Source organism: Cydia pomonella, chromosome 15 (genome assembly GCF_033807575.1).
Source record: "Cydia pomonella isolate Wapato2018A chromosome 15, ilCydPomo1, whole genome shotgun sequence".
Lineage (NCBI taxonomy): Eukaryota > Metazoa > Arthropoda > Insecta > Lepidoptera > Tortricidae > Cydia > Cydia pomonella.
In genome coordinates this window covers 17,956,675-17,979,664 of record NC_084717.1, presented here as the reverse complement: position 1 = coordinate 17,979,664, position 22,990 = coordinate 17,956,675, and the positions used below count along the sequence as shown (strand labels likewise).

General features: G+C 36.4%; 2 protein-coding genes across 6 annotated transcripts in view; both read right to left on the bottom strand.

The window, feature by feature from the left end:
* The window catches only part of LOC133525548 (breast cancer metastasis-suppressor 1-like protein), a 233,191-nt gene extending 218,268 nt beyond the window's left edge, over nucleotides 1-14,923 (bottom strand). The window contains exons 1-3 of the mRNA XM_061861838.1: nucleotides 14,398-14,923; nucleotides 11,538-11,688; nucleotides 8,647-8,740 (exon numbers count right to left, since the gene is read on the bottom strand). Coding sequence (XP_061717822.1) covers nucleotides 8,647-8,740; nucleotides 11,538-11,688; nucleotides 14,398-14,599 — 447 coding nt within the window. The 5' untranslated portion in view covers nucleotides 14,600-14,923. The remainder of the gene's footprint in view (nucleotides 1-8,646; nucleotides 8,741-11,537; nucleotides 11,689-14,397) is intronic.
* Nucleotides 14,924-16,451: 1,528 nt separating this feature from the next.
* Nucleotides 16,452-22,990, bottom strand: part of LOC133525525 (protein PALS1) — a 233,490-nt gene continuing 226,951 nt past the window's right edge. For all 5 annotated transcript variants that reach the window (XM_061861791.1, XM_061861792.1, XM_061861795.1 and 2 more), the window contains one exon: nucleotides 16,452-22,858. In XM_061861791.1, coding sequence (XP_061717775.1) covers nucleotides 22,676-22,858 — 183 coding nt within the window. In that variant the 3' untranslated portion in view covers nucleotides 16,452-22,675. The remainder of the gene's footprint in view (nucleotides 22,859-22,990) is intronic.

Below are 22,990 nucleotides of genomic sequence, written 5' to 3'. Positions count from 1 at the left end.
TTTGCGTACTCAAGATCGATAGCCGAAGTATTATGCGTTGTAGTTGATAGAAGAATTGTATTTTTCATTGCAATACATGAATATTTTTTTGTTGTATTATATAGGAAATAACGTTGTTTTTTTTTACAACACTTTTTTTTTAATTCTTGCTCCTATGCTACTAAAATTACTTACTAGATTTAAATAGTAGCCTAACTCTTCTGCATTGGGGCTCGTCAGTGGCGGATTAACCGAACAGCAGAAAAAGCATATGCTAAGGGCCCCGCGCCTAAGGGGGGCCCCGCGCACCGACCCTGACCATGCGATTTCGCACTCCGCGGATCCTGTACTACCACATTTTATTTACAATGTATTTTTTTCGTAGGTATGTCAGTAACAATATTGATCAATTATTATTATTTGTTATTATCCTGTCTATTTTTCTTTATGACGATACCAAATTTAAAGAATTTTTAGGCTTACGCATAGACCAAGAGCAAAGTTTAGCATAAAACCGAAGGCGCAGAATGTCTCAAAACTTTTGTGCATGACTAAGCTGCAGGAAACAGCAGAGCTCGGAAGATACTGTGTTTAAAAACATTTTAGTGAAAAGCAAGGAAGGATGATTTATTTATTTATTATTATTTCAAATAGCAAATTCCACCTTACAGCTAATGCCTAATGATGATCAGTTTTGAGCCCGTAGGAGGCCAAAGGACGCGCTCCTCTACGGCTGGCCGGGCGCCCAAAATATACCGAGTTGCTGCAAATCCGTGATACATATGATCTAATTGTAAAATGTTATAAAAAGAAAATAGCGGGGCCCCTATGCAGGGCTTTGGATTCGCATAGGCCGGATGTAAAGCCCTACATAGGGCCCGATACCCAAAGCATCCCAGCAAGTCGCACGTTCGAGCAAGAACTAAGGCCGAGCAGCAGGCGAGCCGAGATCACATTGGTTCAATTCCAAACTCTGTTCTCCTACAATTCAGCCTTTGCAACGTGGCGCGCCGCGATAGAACGCTCCGGGCCTCCGCCCTTATATATACGGAGCTCGGCCTACGGCCTCGTTCACACTCTGGCATTGGTTTCATTCTAAGCTTTGCTTTCCTGCAGCTTGGCCTTCATCTTCGCACGGAAACGCTACGAAATCGGGGGGTCCGGATATTCAGCTCGTGGAGCTCAGCCTTCGGCCTTGTTTTTTGGCTCACTTAGCCATTAGTCCCCACTTCTTAGGTCCGACTCACTTTTCATCTATTTTTACAAGCTTTTATTAAACTTAATAATATTGATTAGGGTTCCGTAGCCAAATGGCATAAAACTGAACCCTTATGGATTCGTCATGTCAGTCTGTTTGTCCGTCCGTATGTCACAGCCACTTTTTTCCGAAACTATGAGAACTATCCTGTTGAAACTTAGTAAGTAGATGTATTCTGTGAACCGCATTAAGATTTTCACACAAAAATAGAAAAAAAAACAATAAATTTTGGGGGTTCCCCATACTTAGAACTGAAACTAAATTTTTTTTTCATCAAACCCATACGTGTATCCATGGAGGTCTTCTAATATCATTTTTTTCTAAACTGAATAGTTTGCGCGAGAGACATTTCCAAAGTGGTAAAATGTGTGTCTGTTTTCTTTCGGAGCGAATATTTCCGAAAATAATAACTTTATAAAAAAAAGGTATTCAGAGACCGTTATTCGTTTTGAAAGACCTTATTCAACCATACGCCACACTACAGGGTCAAAGCAAAAAAAAAAATCAAAGAAAATATTTTGTATGGGAGGTATCCTAATTTTTTTTTAATAGTTTTTTTAATTTACCCGTTCTGTCGCAATGCATGTTTTATGTCTCCATGCCAAATTACAGCTATCTAGCACTAAAGATCACGGAGCAAACCATCGGACAGACGGACATGGTGAAACTACTTATATAAGAGTTTAAAAAATACACTGCATAACATGTTAAAAACGAATCGAGATCGAGTGGAAAAAAATTAAGACATCATAAAAATGTTGTGATGGTACTGAATCCTCGGGGTGCGAGTCCGCCTCGCACTTAATCATTTTTTTTTTCAAACCAGGGGGCCCCGCGAACTATTGTGCTAAGGGCCCCGCGCCTTCTTAATCCGCCCCTGGGGCTCGTATATTTGTAAAACATGACTAGTAAAATATAAAGAAAGAAAAGACTGATTATGTAAGGTAAGGTAATGTCCTATAATATAATATAAAAAAATATAAAATAAGACTAGTATTTCAGGACGTCACTTCTACATGCAAGTTTTTTTCCTCGGCTATCCTACTGAGACCCAAAAGCATTTGCTTTGTTTTTGAATTTTGAACTCTTTGTTATTCAGCTAAAGTTCAAAATAGTTTGTGAAATATGTACAAAAATTTGTACCGGGGGTCTCAGGAGGTAAATTGGCAAACCTGACAAAACCCGGGTTTGACAAGTGCAATTAGGTATGACGTGAAAAAAAAACGAGGACAAGTGAAACTTACTGTAAGTCTATATCGATAATATTATGACGCAAGACAGAGACGTTATCTATTATTTAAATATTATAATTAATTTCGAATAAATAAATCAAAATTGATATTATAAGGACACTCTTACAGAAATTGACTAAGTCCCACGGTAAGCTCAAGAAGGCTTGTGATGTGGATACTCAGACAACGATATATGTAACATACAAATCCTTAAATAGGTACATAGAAAATATTCATGTCTCAAGGACAAATACCTTGTGCTCATCACACAAATACATGCCCTTACCGGGATTCGAACCCTAGATCATCGGCTTCATAGGCAAGGTTACTAACCACTAGGCCAGACCGGTCGTCCAACATAATAAAATTAACTGAATTATTATTCGATTTATTTTTAATCTTTGGCAGAATGTTTAGAGTCTATGTCAGATATTCAGTATCAATAACAATAAAACAAAGAGGTTAGCAAATACGTAATAAAGTAACTAATCTTTTCAATAATGTTTACTTCAACGATGAAATTGCTTCCTATCTATATCGATAACACTTGAGTAGACTTTTAACGAATCACTAGCATTGGTACGTTTTTGTCCCCGAAAACTGGGTTATAAGTTATAACCCACTTATAACCATTTATTTATTGGGGGGCAATCTTACACAGATCGACTTAACCTATGGGTACTAGGTGACGATGTACATAAATACATACTTATATGTATACTTAGAACACAATGACAATATTTTTACATTTTCTAGACACGTGTAACCTTGAAATAGTATGTTTAACTTTTTTGTGCAATACACTTTTTAGTAGGTTTATGCATATTGTTTGTACCTATGTTGAAATATTGCGGTCGACAGTACTCGAGGCCTATATTGAGTTGAGCAGACTTTGACTCGTGGCAGGTAGCCAACGATAACGCATTCACCGTCCAACTATGTTACAAAACAAGGCCTCTTTGTCAATTCTCTAACAAATAATACTTTGTTCCATAAAAATAAACAATATTATATGAAGTTAGCAGATAAATAAAACAAAGTGTCTAAACAATTGTCGGACAGAAAACTTAGAATTGCCACGACAAGGCCGCGAGAACGCTAAAGTAAAAGGTCATATCAATAACCCATATATTTAATACGATACGTAGAAAACTACGCGTAGATAAGTTCGAACTAACATAACAATACAATATAAACGCCAACTACAACTCATGTTTACATATCAATTGCAAATATTTAGCAAAAAAAAAGTTGAGATAACATCCGATAAACTAGGTTAGTTCAACATTTGGATACCACTAGCGCCATCTATCAGCGCGCTGCGGTACTACGTGCAGCGCGAGCTAGCGCGCGGTAACTATTGTAACTAGATGGCTTATAGGCCTAGGTTGCTACGCCGTAGGCCTCGTAGCCCGTAGCCCGTAGCACTCGGTCAAGATTGCGATATTGACATTGCCAGGTTATTGACAGTAATGAGGTCGAGCGAATTGGGGTTTCGGGTTACAAGGAAAATGTGGCAATAAATATTTTATACGGTTTGCAAACACAATGAATGCGGTGTATCTAATCTAATCGATGATTCCAATGACATACTTGTACAGGTCAATCTTCCTTTACTCATGTTAGAGAATACTTGTGTAATTCAAATTAGTATTGTTTTCAATCTGACTCCACAACACAGGCATAGCCTACTAGCCTAGTGTGGCAGTCATAGGTTAAGGAAATCTTAAATAATTTTTATTGTATAATACTTATATTATTATTTTTATTTTCTTTTAAAGTACGAATCGGGCCGATAACCTCTATCAGTCCAACATACAGGAAAAATTGGTAATCAAATTAAAATCAATGGTCTTAGAAAATATAATTAAATTTGTTTCGTTTCAAAACCGAACGAAACTAAACGAAAGCAACTCTGTTCCGAATTTCATTGCAGTAATTTGTACTAGTATTAGGACAGTGGGCCGTTAAAATTATGAATTAAAATCACCTTAAAACATCTAGGTACTTTAAAACATTAAGATTCATATAAGTTGCATAGATCGTGTCATTCACGAAGACGTGTGAATTGACTCGTATTGTCATGTTACTAAAGGTTAGATTTGACAAATCTGCGCGTCATCTTGGATGACACGATCTATATCATTAATAGAAACATATCTTGGGGCCTGTTTCACAATGTCCAAGTAAAGTCTAGACATTTTCTTTGAATTTTGAATTTTGAATGGTAGATAAAGTGCTTAGTTTTTGCCTTTTGGCCTAGTGGGTAGTGACCCTGCCTACGAAGCTGATGGTCCCGGGTTCAAATCCTGGTAAGGGCATTTATTTGTGTGATGAGCATGGATATTTGTTCCTGAGTCATGGGTGTTTTCTATGTATTTAAGTATTTATAAATATTTATATATTATATATATATCGTTGTCTAAGTACCCTCAACACAAGCCTTATTGAGCTTACTGTGGGACTTAGTCAATTTGTGTAATAATGTCCTATAATATTTATTATAATATTTATGTAGCTAGGCAGAGTGATGGCAGGTGGACTAAAATGTTAACGGAATGGTGGCCGCTTTCGGATGAAAGAAGCCCCTGGCGTCCATTGGCTCGTTGGGTGGACGACATTCGGAAAATTGCGGGTCACTTCTGGATGCGATTAGCTCAGGACCGGGGCAAGTGGCGCACTAGAAGAGAGGCCTATGCTCAGCAGTGGGCGATAAAACGCTGATATGATGATGATATTTTTTATTTATTTATTAGTTTTGCAGGTAGTTTTATCTGGCAGTTAATTTATTTGTTAATTAGCTATCCAATACTTTACTTGGACATGTTGAAACAGGCCCTTAGCTATGATAACTTCACTTACCTTTTGAAGACTCGCCGATCTGAAAAGGGTAAGGGAAAGTGGGAAAGGGAGATAGAGGATGTGGAGAGGGAGAGGGAAACAAACAATATGAATGTATACCAGAGTCAGACCAAGATAAGTTGGCAGCGATTTTGATAGCCCAGTCTGTGTTAAGTAAACGTCATAATTCCATAGAAGTTTGGCGTTTCAAATAACACACTGACTGGCCTGTCAAAATAGCTGCAAACTTATTATGGTCAAACTCTATTAGCTAAGTACGAAAGGCGTGTGAACTATGCCAAATTTCGTGGGACAAAATTTTATAACAGTTGATAGTCCCTAGAAAAAGATGCCGTTTTTAGGATTCCGTACACAAAGGGTAAAACAGGATCCCATTACTAAGACTCCACTGTCCGTCTGTCCGTCTGTTACCAGGCTGTATCTCATGAACCGTGTTAGTTAAGACAGTTGAAATTTTCACAGATGATGTATTTCTGCTGCCGCTTTGACAAAAAATACAAAAAACAGAATAAAATGAATATTTTAGTAGGGCTCCCATATAACAAACATGTTTGTTATCGTTTTAACCCCGAACCCTTCGTGCGCTAGTCCAACTCGCATTAGGCCGGTTTTTTTGTTATAAACTGAATGTATGGTCACCATTTCTTCGGTTCGATTCCAGCCTCGGCCACCGATGGATTTGGTCACTTTTTCTAGCATATAACATCTATTTCAGTTTATAATTTCATTTACATATAGTAGTGCGACACAAAAACAAACAAAAAATTGATTAAAAAATTAATGTTTAATTTGTTTCTTATTTGTAACACTTGTAACTGTCATTTTAATACAAAACCAGACACACAGCCGCGGTATCATGGTGTCGTTTTTATCACTTGTCATGTTATGCGTCACTTTCGCACATACATACTTGTTAGAACGTGACAGGCATGGTGACAAATGACAAAAAGCCGACCATCTTAGCCCTACAGGGTAGTATTGAACAGTCTGTTTCGTTTCTGAGATATAAAAAACCGGCCAATTGCTACTCGGACTCGCGCACGAAGGGTTCCGTACCAATACGCAAAAGTCTAGCTATCACGGTTCATGAGATACAGCCTGGTGACAGACGGACGGACAGCGAAGTCTTAGTAATAGGGTCCCGTTTTACCCTTTGGGTACGGAACCCTAAAAAGAGCTTAATTTATGTCCAGTGAGAGGAAAATCTATCGCTGGTTTTTAAGCGCAGTAAATAGATGTCACCACAAAATATTATTATTTATTTATTATAGACAACATAATGGTCCACATAGTTGTTCGTTTTGAACTTAATCTACATGTTAGTTTACTAACGCTAATATTTACCGAATATGAGCTTTTGTTCGTATTTGACATTTAAACCAAAAAAATATGTGGAGGTTGATTTGACTGAAATATTATTAACTATAAGTGTATATTATTAACTTAGAGTCTAAGTGTTGTAGAATACTAGTAATATTAGTAGTACATAAGCAGTTTTCGATATATTCAAGGTAGGCGCAATTAGACGGCATGGCGCACTTCCCCTACCTCACCTAATATATATTTAAACAAAAAAATGATACAAATAAAATATTTAAGTATATAAATTGTTGATAAGATCATGATTGTCGTCAAACAGTGCGTGATTAAGAAGTATTGAAGGTAAATTGGTTTGTTTACATTATTTTTAAAATTTATTGGACTCCACTATGTGTATGTTTTTTCCTTTATACACAAACAGCTGGCCAGATCATATTAAATAATAAAATAATAACTTCATCGCTTGTGTAACATTTCTGTTCGTAAATGACGTTCTAACTTGATACATTTTTGACGACCGCTTTGGCCTAGTGGGTATTGACCCTGCCTATGAAGCTGATGCTCCCGGGTTCAAATCCTGGTAAGGGCATTTATTCGTGTGATGAGCATGGATATTTGTTCCTGAGTCATGGGTGGTTTCTATGTATCTAAGTATTTATAAATATTTATATATTATATATATCGTTGTCTAAGTACCCTCAACACAAGCCTTATTGAGCTTACTGTGGGACTTAGTCAATTTGTGTAATAATGTCCTATAATATAAAAAAAAAAATACATTTGTGATTGACCAAAAGACCCAAAAGTAAAATATGGAAATAGGATTCAATCTAACGCGAACTGTAGACATATTGGCAAGGTGAGGCAAAAAGCCGGTGGAGGGAGAAGTGGCGCTGATTATTACAAGCACACTTAATCTTATGGAATGTCGCACATTAATGCTTGCGGCAGCCATTGGAACTAATTTTACTCTATAAGATTTATCGTAGAAAAGCCGACAAAATGGGGGCAGCACCAGTCGTGCAGCTAGCGAATATATGTATTTCTATTAGTAAGATTATAATACGGCGACAGATATTTTTGGCGCATTGTTTTATACACTATTGCGTAAAATTCAAGTTTAAGGAATAAATAGGTGTGTAAATGTAGGAAGAAATAAATGAATAGGAAAACTTTAGCAAGGATTCTCGGATATTGGATGATTCTCGCTTGAAGCTCTGCTCCTAATTTCTTATGAATTGATGTAATAAAACAGGGGGCCTATTCAAGATGACAGTCGTACGGTCACGTCTGAAAATATCGATACGGACAAAGGGCCAAAAATATGTATACACTACCCTAATATATGGGCCATAAAGTTGTGTTATGTATACGCGACAAACGCCAAACGAAAAGAAAAAATATATCTGGATAACAGATGCTACGAATTGTCACGTGACTATTTCCATACATAACTTACCTTTTGATAGACGTTTTCTACCAACGACGGTCATCTTGGTTAGGCCCCCAGATAAGACATTTACATTTTATATTTACTTAATTTATAGTCTTAAGGCCTGTTTCACAATGTCTAAGTAAAGTATTGGATAGGTAATTAGCAAATAAATTAAGTGCCAGGTAAAACTTCCTGCATAACCAAGCACTTTATCTACCAGTCAAGCTTATTTGAAGATTGTGAAACGCCAACGATCACTTTATTCGTCAGATAAGTGGCAAGTAGATTATTCAGGACTTTACTTGGACATTGTGAAACAGGCCCTTAATATTCTTGTTGCATTGTCCAATATTTTATTTTTGTCCACTGTTTGGCTAGTTGAAGGTTGTCTGGAAGAGATCGCTTTTTGACGATAATTCCGCCTGTTGTTACGTGCTCATTCAAGTCCTGACTTTGTTTGTATTGTGAACTTTTCTTTAGTACTGCACAATAAAGTGTTTTATATCGTCCGAGAAAGTCCCTTCCAGTCCCTTCTAAAGCTCCCCTCTTTACCTACTTACCTTAAAATGCTGCTGTGCGGCCTGCTCCTCCGCCTCGTACTTATGTTTGATGTTCTCTATGCGCATCTGCTTCAGAATGCCCGCTACCTCGATCCTGCAAGAAAAGGATCATTAATAGCCGGGTCCACACAGAGCGAGCATACGCGCGAGGCAATTTCCTCACGCTTAATACGGCCAGTGTAGACGAGCCTCGACCGAGGCGGCGTGCGCGTTTTCCTCGCCTCGATGCTCGATCTAAAATGCCGGTAGGAGCGTGCATGAATTGTACACGGCAACACAGAAGACCCCTATTCATTGACGTGAAGCCTTATGTCAAGCTTTCATTGTTAGATTTAAGCCACTAGATGACAGACCCTACTATGCCAAATAGAGCCAACTTCAAGTGTAGGGGAGAGCACCAGGGTGCCTACCGCGAACCACGTCCGACGTGTTGTCACACTTACGTACGAATTTACAAGTGCGACAGGGAGGCAACACGTCGAACGTGGTTCGCGGTAGGCACTCTGCTTAGAAGCGTGAATTATTTTCACTTTCGATTCAGGTCACGAGATGGCAGACCTTCCGACACGCAAGGTCTTTTTAAACGTTTGAACCTAACCGTCATTTTGACATCAATGTTTTTTATTAGAAAGATTCAAAACACTCAAAGAACTGTAAAGATAATTAAAGTATACACAAGGGAAGCCATCACATATATCAGCATTTCATAAGTGCGAAACAGGTAGACCACAATGGAAGAACCGTGACCACATTTGAGCTATATAGGGGCTGCGAAGAGCCGTTTGAACGTACCAAAACGTAAGGTTGAAGAGAGAAAGACTGTGAAATACAAAAAGCTGTATTCAGGAGATACGGTATGTGATTGTATCTTGGAATATACTGTGAAATAAGTTTTTGGCAAAAAAAAATATTTTTCGTACAAGCTTTTATCGCTAACTGTAGTTTCTTTTTTCTATAGGAAACCAATACTCATCAAGATAATTCAAAAATTCCGAACACAATTAGGTTGCGTTGTTTCGTCACATTTTTTTTTATGGTAAAGGAGGCAAACGAGCAGACGGATCACCTGATGGTAATTGATTACCGCCGCCCATGGACACCTGCAACACCAGAGGGGTTGTAAGTGCGTTGCCGGCCTTTAAGATGGGAGTACGCTCTTTATGATTTTTATGTTCCTATGGCCACCTCCTGTCTCCATCATCAGATCAGCTCGATGGTACCATAATATTGCATTGTTACCTGACTTACGTATGTATGTAAATTTTTAGCTGAATTGGAAATCGGGAAGTGGGTTCACTATATCAAGTTTTAATAGCGGGAAAGGTCTTCTTCAGTCGGTCCCTCAATGCTGAGGATCGTGACATCATGTCCTTCTGTTGAAGACCAGAGGGCCTACCGCGAACCACGTTCGACGTGTTGCCTCTCTGTCGCACTTGTAAATTCGTACGTAGGTGTGATAGGGAGGCAACACGTCGAACGTGGTTCGCGGAAGGCCCTCAGATTCCTCCATAGGCGCGCTCGAGCGAGGAAAAGTGTGGACCCGCCTTATGAAAATGAAAATGAAATGAAATGAAAATGAAAATGAAAATGAAAATGAAAATGTTTTATTTGTTAATGATACAGGGTTCAATTGTAAAGGTTGGAGTCTTCTAGTAAGTATAAAATACCTGTGACAGAAGACCCCGCTCTTCCATAACAACACGTGTAGAATTGAATTAACAAATAGTATAAGCAACAAGCAGTTTTGCTGAGTAAAAAGAACAAATATAACAATCTTGATATTTATAATATCAATACATTTAATTTTACTAATACATTTAACTTTGAGTAAATTGTAATCTAATGTGATACAAATTTCCTAAACTGTGTGTGTGTGTGCGTGTGCGTGCGTGTGTGTGTGCGTGTGCGTGTATGTGTGTATATGTTACGTATGTATATGCTAGTTGGTCTATTCTCTATTTGTTGTGTATATTATAATATGAGAGTCTCCACTTCATCATAGCTTTGTAATTTTAACCATTCTGTCACAACTTTTTTACATTTAAATAACTGCAAAGGATAGATATCAATTTTATTATTAATTTTATTATACAGATGAGCTGAGACTCTACTATACTGAATCTTGGCAAATCGTGACTTAGTCGGGGGTATCGGTGCAACATTTTGCTTACGCCTTATAAGGCTTAGATTTTCTTTGGAATGGAAAACAGATCAGATACAGGTGGCATCAGTCGCTTTCGTACAACAGAGCATTATACGCTTGATGAGGTTGCCAAAAGCGGACATCTCGACTCCTCGCGATTCTTTGGATTTCTTTGGGTATCCAAGTGTATTAGTTTTAATGTAAGTGTATTAGGTGACACCAAGCTGAGTGAGGACTCTATTTTTAGTTAGTTTTAACTTTATGTTATTGTGCTAATAGTCGGGTCCACACAGAGTAAGCATACGCGCGAGGCAATTTCCTCACGCACAATACGGCCAGTGTAGACGTGCCTCGGCCGTATTGTGCGCGAGGAAGTTGCCTCGCGCGTATGCTCACCCTGTGTGAACCCGACTATTCAATATATGTTTTCTTGTTCTTCATCTTCTTCTTTAATACTGAACTGTCGGAATAGGTATTGCACAGAACCTTAAGATATAGTATTAAAGTTTGATAACTGGCTCCTCTACACAAAATTTGTTATTAGTCACTTTGTTTTTCGGACGGGTTTTTGGGCATTAGCCTTAGCCTTTACATGATACTAGCTTACCCACGACTGATGATAAAAATGTCGACAGAAAGCCTCTGCCTGTACCAAATTTCATCAAAATCAATTCAGCCGTTTCATCGTGAAGCCATAACAGCCAGTAAAGTTTCTTTTACATACACTAGGGATTTGTATAATACCCACCTGACTCTCATATTATCCTGGAGCCGGCGCAGAGGCCCGAGGTACTCCTGCGAGCGCCCGCCCCTGACCTCGGTGAGCTGGTACTCCACATGTTTCATGCGCTCCGAGTACAACTGCTCGCGTAGCACGGTGAATTGGCGCTCGAGGTTTGCTGAAATGGTTGAATATTGTGGTAAGGTAACATAAGATATAAGCTGGATTAGGAAAACTAGGCCATTGGGTTACAAGGTCGTGGGATCCCAATATAGCCTTAGACTCTCATAGTTCGCTAAATAATCGCAAATAAATAACGTGTATAAGTACAGTGTTGGGCATTCAAGAATAAAATCATGATTGGAATAAGAATTTGTAAGAATAAAATCACGTTGATTTTATTCCCGTCAAAATTATTTCAAATAATTCCGTCTGGAATAACTCTTCGGTGAGAAAATTGAATGGGAATAAATTATTCTTATTCAAATAAAAAAATCGTGATTTTTTATTTGAAATAATCTTCCATGAATAAGAATTGTAACGTGAGATTTTTTCTTAATAAAGCCGATGAAGCTGGTATGTACATAAGTATGTCATGTATGAAAGTAGGTAGGTATAGTTTGGATGGACTACGGCCGGACGCAAATTTTTAGTAAAACCCATGGGAATCGGGTTGTATGGAGCCGCCGCTACTGCAAAATACATTTGTTTAAGTTATAACGACTGAATATATTTTCATGTTTCTAAATTAATTTCGGTGCTTTTAGTGTCCTTGTTGCTACCGAACTTTTATTACTGAGTTATTACATGGTCTTTTTAAATACCTGTTATTTAAAATTACTTCATATATTATAAACGGAAAATAACATGCTCAAAGATCTTTTGAAGAGCCATCAGCTGCAGGTGTTCAGTAAAACCATAAACCATCAAAGTGTTTGCCAAGACACATGAATAAACCGAAACACGGTGTCTTTATTTTATTTACTTTAGGAGTTCCTTTGGCCACCTTAATAGTATTTGAGCGCTTCCTATGTTTGTAATTTCTAAGTCGATCTTACAGAAAGATCGAATTTACTCTAGAAATGAAACTACTTTACTTTAAACAAGAATTTTCGTTTTCAAACTCGATTCTTAAATTTTCTAACTAGTATTTTTTTGAGTCTTAGGGGTGAGTTTTTTAAGCCAAAGGGGTAGTTCTGGGGGTGGTAGACTCTTGATAAAAAAATTTTATGATTTTTGGATCTACAAAGAAGATTTGTGTAAATTTTCAGATCGATATAAGGCTTAATAGTATTTTCTTGAGTCTTAGGGGTGAGTTTTTTAAGCCAAAGGGGTAGTTCTGGGGGTGGTAGACTCTTGATAATTTTTATTATGATTTTTGGGTCTACAAAGAAGATTTGTGTAAATTTTCAGATCGATATAAGGCTTAATAGTATTTTTTTGAGTCTTAGGGGTGAGTTTTTTAAGCCAAAGGGGTAGTTCCGGGGGTGGTAGACTCTTGATAATTTTTGTTATGATTTTTGGGTCTACAAAGAAGATTTGTGTGAAGTTTCAGATCAATACTAGCTTGGGGCTGAAAAATTTTTTTTTTTCTTTTCTGTTTGAAAAAAAACGTTTAGAACTTCAGGTACATACATAATGAATACAAAAATAATTAATAAATTAACATGTTAAATTCAAAATAAAATAGACTAGAATAATAATTACGATGTCAAAATTTACTATTTTTACATATGAATAAATGTTTAGACACTGTTACACATTGAAAGATATAAAAAAGGTAACATACAGAAGATTTCACTTAATATGCTCATGTTTCATATGATTTCCCATGTAAGTATGTAATAAGCCATTTACATTGGCCCTTGTAACTAGTTTCAATACATTTTTTCACATTAATATGCTTTCCCACCTAAAACTTGTTTTGGTCCCTTCAGAATCTTTGTAAGCGAATTTGACTGTAGGTATATTTATTTCCTGGAATTAATGAAAACGTCCACTCTAACGGTATTGCTTACTACCTTGAAAAACAAATCTTATTAAGCATATTATGTTGCCAAGCACCAAAAACGAAAAAAAAAAATTTTTTATATTGTTTGCTCAAAAAGTGCTACTTTACGTAGCAGTTTAGCGTGCGGAAAGTTGGATTTCGCGAACTAGTGCTCATTACCTTTCCACTTGTTCCAATTCCTGACCACTTATTGATGAATGTTAATGTTAGATTCCTTTAAAAGTCGCAATCAACATAAAAACCTACTGTTAATGTAAAAATAATAAATATAAGCTTATTTCATATTTTATTACTTACACAAATAATCGTAAATAACGATACTTAGGTAATAATAGTATAATATTTTATATTTACAATTGTTTCTGTCTTATAGAACATGCATAATAAAAGTACTTGTTGTTTTTCTTATTTTTTCGCAACTGCATTAAAACACGTCGTTCGATACACGTGCAGAAATGTCATTCTTCGCTCGTCCCGAGTCTTGCATGAAGATATCTCGGTACTCGTTAAGTAATGACATACTTTCCACACTAGCATTGAAATGTACTATTGTATGTTCATACCTAAAATACTTTAAATAATAGTCATTATTACTGTAGAACAGTTAAAAATATTACTAATGTAAAACGCTCAATAAGAAATTTACCAATATTTATAAAGCAATAGGATTCGTGAAATACATCAAAAAACTATATCGATTTGTATCTAAAATCACATTTTTAGACACATAATTAACCAAAATCCTAAAACAAATAAATCTTCCTAGTATGAAATCTATCTTTTATTCGCGAAAGCTTTAATAATTTAAGAAAAAGACACACTGTTTATATCCAAAACATAATCAGTTGTTAGTAAACATAACCTCAAAATACCAACCTAAATTGTCCAGGCACTCGTTTCTCCGGCGCTCGCACTCACTCTCATCCATCTCAGAGGAGTCATCGGAGTCAGGTTCGTCTGCCTCTTCAGCACTGGAGTCCCTGTCGGGACCCCTGGAGGATCCACCGGACCTCTCAGTTTCACCACCAGACAAATCACCATCCCCATCACTGTCACCTTCCACTTTCATTGACGGCATTCTGCACAAGTTTAAAATGTGGTCACGCGCAGATAACAAGCCTTTTTTCGAAAAGTAGGACAGATTTTTCTGTGATTTGGCTATTTTCGCTCCCTTTAGATGCCAAATTGCCAACTGTCAAGTCAATGGCAAGTTCAAGCTGTCATTTTTCTTTTTTTTGTTGCGATAATAAGGTGTTGCCAGTGACAAAATCATTTTAATGTTTTAAAATGGGTGCATACGATACGGGAAATATAGTCTGTCCAACCCAATTTGTTAGTAAATAATAACAAAGAACTATACTCATTCCTTTCTTTTAGGTGCTAGTACTAGCGAAAACAAAAACAGTATGGTTATATTCTATCTGTCTGTTTGAAATGAGAGAGTACCTGGGGGCCTACCGCGAATACCGAAATTCGCAAATTGCGGGGATCTTTCTCTTTTACTCTCACTAAGACGTAATTAGAGTGACGGAGAAAAATGCCCGCAATTGACGAATTTTGATTTTCCCGGTAGCCGCCCTGGCCATACTATACAAGTCGCATTAAATAGCACAATCTAGCTTTATAAAAGGCAACCAACGCTATATAAGTATAAGATTGGCTATATAAAACGGATGAAAACTTCGACAGATACCAGAAAAAGGTCAAATCAACTTCCTTTGTTATCCTAAGATTTTCGAAATTTAAATGTGATTATTAAGGAATATAGAAGATAACAATAATAATTACACCTCATTAGAGTGTCAAAAGGGCCTCTACGTGTTGTTTTCGGCTCTGCGCCCGCCTCCCAAATGACCGGAACACCATTGTTCCACGAGGGATAAAGACAAAATTGTGGAAGCTACATAAAAAAGTAAAATCTTTATTTACATAATAGATATACACCGTGTTTTATTGAATTCCGTTAACTTCGGGGTATCGGTAAGTACGTTTAAGGAAACTAAATGGCATAGTTAATTTTTAAAAAAGTTTTTTTTTAAGTCATTTAATGTTGCATATATCGTTGTTGTAACACGGACATTACATTTAATTCAACCAAACAATTGAAAACTGTGATATAACAATGTAATTTCGAACATCGATCGATAGTCCGAGATAGTACTTAACTTTAGTTGCAAATGAATTAACTCGTGCTAAACACTAATCAATATGTACACAGGCACAGGCCAAAGGCAAGTGTACACGCTCCTAAGGGCCTTATAAGAAAAAAATTCTTATTGATTATCTCCGCAATGAAGTTAATTAGAATACCGATGTCTTCGAGAAAGTTACTTAATTTAAGCTCAGGAATGCACCCTTGAAATTAACGTAAAAAATACACGGTGTATAATAGATTGGCTATATAAAATGGATGAAATTTTTACGAAAAAAGAATTATAAACAATGCGAGACAGACATAATATGAGACAATCAGAATATAGATAGACATGTTTGTAATATCTTTTTTGAACTTTGCTTTTGAAAATCCAATTTTCGATCCACTATCCAAGCGTACTGCTGTATAAGATTTTTTAAATACAGAGTTGGCGGATCCCTTCTCCCTTTGGGCTGCCTGAGGGCATAGCATTTAGCCATAGCTCTCTCGACCTATTTAAGTATTTACCAATTTCTAGAATATTTTGCCATGCCTGGATTTACTGGCTTTCTGGGTAGTCATAGTATCAATATGTATTGATAAGTACCTGCTTAACTTGTGATACTGTCAATATTATTGCAGTATCATAATACTTTAGCATCAACATGACGTTGACGTCGACGTCGTGTCGTGCTCGTGATAAAAATGAAAATGGTGTTAGGTGTGGTGTGCAAGCCCAGAAAGGTTATGAAATAACAGGGTACCAAATAAAACCAGTGTTATATCTGATATTAAATTTAATATTCTATTATTTACATTAAATTGTTCTCTATTAACATGTTATTTATAATATTTATTTATCATTTATTCAGTTGTTAATAAATTATTTACAGGACTATTTATAAATTAGATAATATCAATACAATGAACTGACAAATCCACGTTTTATTGATCGGATGCATGACAAAACCTGTATATATAGTAAGTTCGTAAAGTAACAGCCTGTAATACCTAATATTTAATGACAGTTGAGGCATGCACCGCGCCAATAATTCAAATACAAATACAAATACAGAAACTCGGGATATATTGATGGTCTAATTTAAATACTTAGCACCCCTGCAGGTTACCTCCGATAATCTAATTCCACTACAGTGTTACCAAAACGAGTCATCAGAATATTTTCAGTGCAAATATATGAGTTTAAAATTGGTAGAACGCAGATAGTCATAATTATAGTTCAGCCAGCTAAAAAATTAAAGAAAAATTATATGGGTAGTCGACTTTCAACGACTGAATTTTTTGAAATTGTCTTTTTTATTGAGCAACGGCTGGCCGAATTATAAATTGTCTATTACATGGGTCATAGAGGGCCCAGGATCTAAGGCTGTGGTGCTAGCAAGGAAACTTCCTCTATACTACATCAGCTTAAGATGGTGATGATGGCTACTGGTCCCCTAATACCCATCGTATGGTGTTAATTCAGCCTTGTCTCTTTGCTTATTAACCAATTTAAAACCCAAATACTTAATTAAAAACCCTACCCGCTTTGATGCTTGTAATTTATAGGTAGATAGATAGACAGAATACTCTTTATTGGCACACCTCAGTAAAATATACAATCGATTAAATAGAGGCAGGCAATAGGCGGTCTTATCGCTGAAGAGCTATATCTATCTATCTACTATGATGTTGAAACCTCAAAAAGGAGTACGCGACAAACAAATCAAATGACTCGTCAAAATAACACAAAACTTAAAAACGAATACAAAGTTATGAATATGTTATGTCGAACAATAAAACATATGACACGATCTCAAAATCAGCATAACGTGGAATGGTAATGGTAAAACAAGCTATACAAATATAAATGAACATATTTAATTGTGATTACTATAAAAATGAAACGACCCTATTTCGGCCTAATATTTGGCACTAAGTTATTTGGAACGTACAATCTATCTACAAGATATATTGTAATGAAAATAACTCCAAGTTTATATCTAATTTATCTCATTTATTACCGGACATTTAGAATATTGTGTCGTAAAGTTTAAGTATTGCATTTATTCACGCCATCTAAAATAGTGATGTATAAGTACGACTATAAATGTTAAAAACTTCTGAATCGGTCAAGCGATAACACAGTAACGCAACTACCCTAGTATCTTGTAAAGAGGTAAACGCGCCTAAAAGGAATCGATAACGTAGCACGACACTATTTTTAGAAGTTTTAGTCTTGGGACCATTTTGTTTTAGTATTTGATGTCAAAACTGACAGAACAGAACACTTTTGAAGACTCCCTTCTGTATCTTAAGGTTTCTGTTAGGTAATTGTGAAGATCTAAAACACTTAGTTTTTCCAGTGATAGACGATTGCAAAGAAAGAATGTTGAGCATACATAATTTTGCTATTTTAATGTCAGATAACGACTCGCAATTTATGCTGACCATAAGAATAGTCTACAATGTTTTTTTTTAGGTGAAGAACGTGTACTTACATTGTTTAAAGATCTTTATTGCACATACCTTTATATGTTTATGTTAATAAGTCCTAAAAGATGCGCTCTTATTCAACTTTTAAAATAAATGTGTACATAGAAATAAAACTTTCGCATGGTCCCTGGTTTTACCACTTCTAGAAACAGTGCCATTAGACATACTTTTATTATTTGAAATAGGTACTATAAAAATCAGATATGTCGTTGTACAGTAGGCATCGGTTATACGGATACAAATTATTGCTTTTCTACTCACTAACAGCAGTGATCGGTATATTTATTGTTTTTTTAAAGACTTTTTTTAAATTTTCCTACCACCAATTCATTTCTTTAAGAGAAGACCCACAATAGACTACTGGAGAAATTTTTCAAAAATCCTATTTAAGATCTAAAGTATAAATTTGGCAATAGGGAAATAGGTATTGTATTGTATAATCTTAGTGTCATTTTAGCGGTATTGATACTAACTATTTTGATCTAATTAATTCCGATTCATTTATTGTTTTTTAAGACTTGTCTGAGCAAGCCTAAGGGGATAGACACTGTCAGTCATAATGACAGTTCATGTTGCGCCAGAACGTGACTGTCATGTAAATACACGATAACTATTGAAAGTGTCATTGCAACAGATATTGTCTAGCCACCTTAAATATTATTAGTTTTTTTTTTACCATTTATTTTACGCGCAACGTCTTGAACATACGATTACAGAATGAATTATTCAATAGATTTAGGTACTATCACGGATATTTGATAAGTGTTAAAAATGCCTAATGTTTGCTACTGACATTTCAATGTTCGAAAATAAAAAAATGCAGCTATACAACACATCGCATCCCCCACGGAAAAAACAAAGAATATTTTTTTCTAGATCTATGAAATCATCAACTGGTAACTTTCACATGCACTTTTTATACGAAAACGTGTCAGATAGTTTTTGTGTTACCTATAGGGTCTATCTGTGTGTGTAATGAAAGGTTCTTTCTCCGACATCAAGATGATGCCGCAATCGCAACAAAAGTTACCAGTTGATTTTTATGCTACAGTCAACTTCTTTTTGGCATAGTGTCACCTGTGAAGTCTTTTGTTTGGCAAACATCAAGTTATTAAGTACTTCATTACATAGAAAACCATCGAAAATAACGTTGACAAATTATTGAATAATAGTTCATAACAGCCTGGTTTCTCGACATCTCTATTTTTATTAATCGTGCCTTTATTTTACTTACACTTCTTAAGCGACCTTTTAATGAACGACAGACCGTGTTAAAAAACCAAACAGTTGAATTCTGATTTTTAAAGTCTTTCTTTAAATGGACAAATATATTTACTGCGTAAATACTAGCTACCGATTTTGACTTTGGCCGCGCAATGGTTGAAATACATTGAGACTCCAGTAGTATTACAGGTAGATCATGACGGTGTTCGACACTCTATAGCGTCATCTGTTAATATTAGGAATAGTCTTAATTCACATGTGAATTCGCTAGTAATGAATGATCGCTTATATTTATCCATTTACAGGGGATATAATACGACTTCATCAGTATTATTGACAGCGTGCGTCCTATTTACTCACTATGACTTTTATAACGCCTTACAGATACTAATTTGCCCTATAATGGCAACATTGACACAATTGACACTCAGTTGATCAATCACGAGAGGCTTTTTGTGCAATGTTGCCAGTTTCACCTGGTAAACTTGTAAGTTTATAAATGAGGCCCGCGCCCGTAAAAAAGGTTTATCACCACGCCATCTATTTATTTTCGCTACGCCCAGATGGAAGGAATTATTGTTTCAAGTGATAAAACTACATGCCCTGTTTTAAACAATAATCTACGACTCTTACAGCAAAAGGTTTCTCTCTTATTTTCACCTACCCAAGTGAGTTATCGACTTAATATCCGCATACGCAGCCAAAGTTAGCTACAAATGCTGTTGAAACACATTGAAAAGAAAAGTAAGTCATATTGAAGCGTAATATACAACGTTTCGCCTTTATCGTGTATAACCTTGACATCATATTTATATAATTCAAACAATCTTTTAAGATCGGTGATAGTTTACTTATAAGAGGTTTGCTTTAGAATAAGAGATTTACTAATATTATTGTATGACAGAAATACCAAACGAATGGCTACTATTTCGAAGCGCAGTATCTATTTACCTAGAGTAGACTTGCTATTAGATAGGTACTTATTGTTGCCATGAGATTTGTAGGTTGATAAGTATCTTTTTTAGGGTTCCGTAGTCAACTAGGTAGTTTCGCCATGTCCGTCTGTCTGTCTGTCTGTCTGTCTGTCTGTCTGTCTGTCTGTCTGTCTGTCTGTCTGTCTGTCTGTCTGTCTGTCCGAGGCTTTGCTCCGTGGTCGTTAGTGCTAGAAAGCTGAAATTTGGCATGGATATATAAATCAATAAAGCCGACAAAGTCGTACAGTCAGCATCAAAAGTAGCGGATGAAACAACGCGCCAAAAGTATCTGATATTCGGGATAGCTTTTCTAAATATAAATAAATTTCTAGAATTCGCGTTCTAAAGTATATCTTTTACAGTCTTAGTTGTTCTATATTAAAGACATCACTTTTTGTTAAGCTGTTGCAGAATGTTAGATACTTATGAAGCGTTATTTGATCCGCTACTTTTGATGCTGACTGTACAATAAAATTTCTAAAGTATATCTTTTACCTAAAGTATATCTTTTACAGTCTTAGTTGTTCTATATTAAAGACATCACTTTTTGTTAAGCTGTTGCAGAATGGTAGATACTTATGAAGCGTTATTTGATCCGCTACTTTTGATGCTGACTGTACAATAAAATTTAAAAATATAATTTTTTTTAGGGTACCTCCCCTACACGTAAAGTGTGGGTGAATTTTTTTTTTCACTTGAACCCTAGAGTGTGGGGTATCGTTGGAAAGGTCTTTCAAAACTAATAGGGGTTTTCAAGAAACATTTTTTGATAAAGTGAATATATTCGGAGATAATCGCTCCGAAAGAAAAAAATGTGTCCCCCCCCCTCTAACTTTTGAACCATAGGTCCAAAAAATATGAAAAAAATCGTGGAAGTAGAGCTTAAGAAAGACATTAAATGAAAACTATAGCGGGCATGATCAGTTTAGCTGTTTTTGAGTTATCGCAAAAAGTTTTCCCTTCATAGTAAAAAGACTTACTCTTCATCTTACTTTCATACTTTTCATCGGCGGTAACCGCGCATGACATTAAAAGGGCTACCGAGGTCGATTCAACTCTTCAAACGGTAATTAAATATATGAACAAGGGTTGGCCACGTAAAATCAATTGTAAATCGGTCCAACCTTATTATAATTGCAGAACCGATTTACAAATTGAAAATGGATCCTTATTGCGAGGGCATAAAGTCGTAATTCCAGTATCATTCAGGGGACGCATGTTAAGCGAACTGCATAGCACGCACTTAGGTATTGTTAAAATGAAATGCCTATTTGTTTAATTCGGGTGAAAGGTACCGTTTCATCCCTTGGTTAACAATTTACTATACTTTAAGCTCCAGTTTAGCTTATTGTGACGGAAGAGTAACTACGGAACCCTACACTGAGCGTGGCCCGACATGCTCTTGGCCGGTTTTATTGTGTTTTAGTACGCTTTAATACGACTTATATATTTAATTTAATGTGTTCATTTTCTATAACAGATGAAAGACAATGGTGGAATATTAAGGTGATCTATTGGACAGTAATTTCAGTACACAAATCAAAATGTATTTTTTTGCCATAGCTTTAAATAAAGTATTTATTTTTAGTTTTAAACAATTTCTATCCAGTGAATGGTCACATAATTCCACCACTGGCTAAGAAAAAAGTTTAAATTAAACTCGCATGATTTATTACAATAACCTACCTATTTCTAACAGGTTGACGCCCAAAATTCCGTACGATATTAAAATTACATAACTTTTTATTGAGTAAGGCAGTATATTTTGTTAATATCCAAAAAAATCCGCGTCACGTATGACAAATCCCTTATTTATACATCACGTATGCACAAACTTAACCTAATCCGACGATAATGAATATTATTGCCCAGTAAATTATGAAATGGAGACTATCGACTTACGAAACGTGGTCAACTATCATTACTGATAATAAATATGACTCTATTTCTCTCGTACATTTTATACAACTTCTATTCATTCATAAGCATCGCACCTTATTCTACACACGACATTAAAAACAATCGAACGGAACTGGTCCAAAATCGAAACCACCAAACCGTCACGAAAACACGACGATAGAAAAAGTCACGCGGGGGACAATCTCCGCTCCGTACAGGAAGCGCGGACACTAGTACCTACTTCTACTTTAGAATCCCGCCCGAGCAGCCGACCCCACGAGTCGTGGAGGTAGACGAGCAAATGTAAAACCATTCGCTTTATGATTCCTATGACCAGGATGAATTTGAACGCGTCGATCGCGCCACCGAGCTCGGTCGGGCCAGTGTTCCCGGGAGCGGCGACGGCGGCGCCGCCGCGCCGGCCGTGCTAGGTGTGCTTGAGCCAGTGCGCCGGCACCCACTGCGGCTCGCGCTCCAGGCTGTTGATCTCGTTCAGCAGCTGCTGGTAGGCGCGCTGCGTGTCGTTGTTGATGATGATCATGTCGAACAGGTGGCCCCAGCGCAGCTCCATGTCTCGCGCTGTTGCTATTATCTCTTTTAGTTCCTCCTCCTGTATACAAACACAATAAGGTATTTTTGAGGCATGTAGGGCTTAGAATAAAATTCTTGTGAGATACAAAAACTGGTTGAAATGGTCTATATGTTACTGTTCTAATATAACCTATCTAACAACCTATTATCA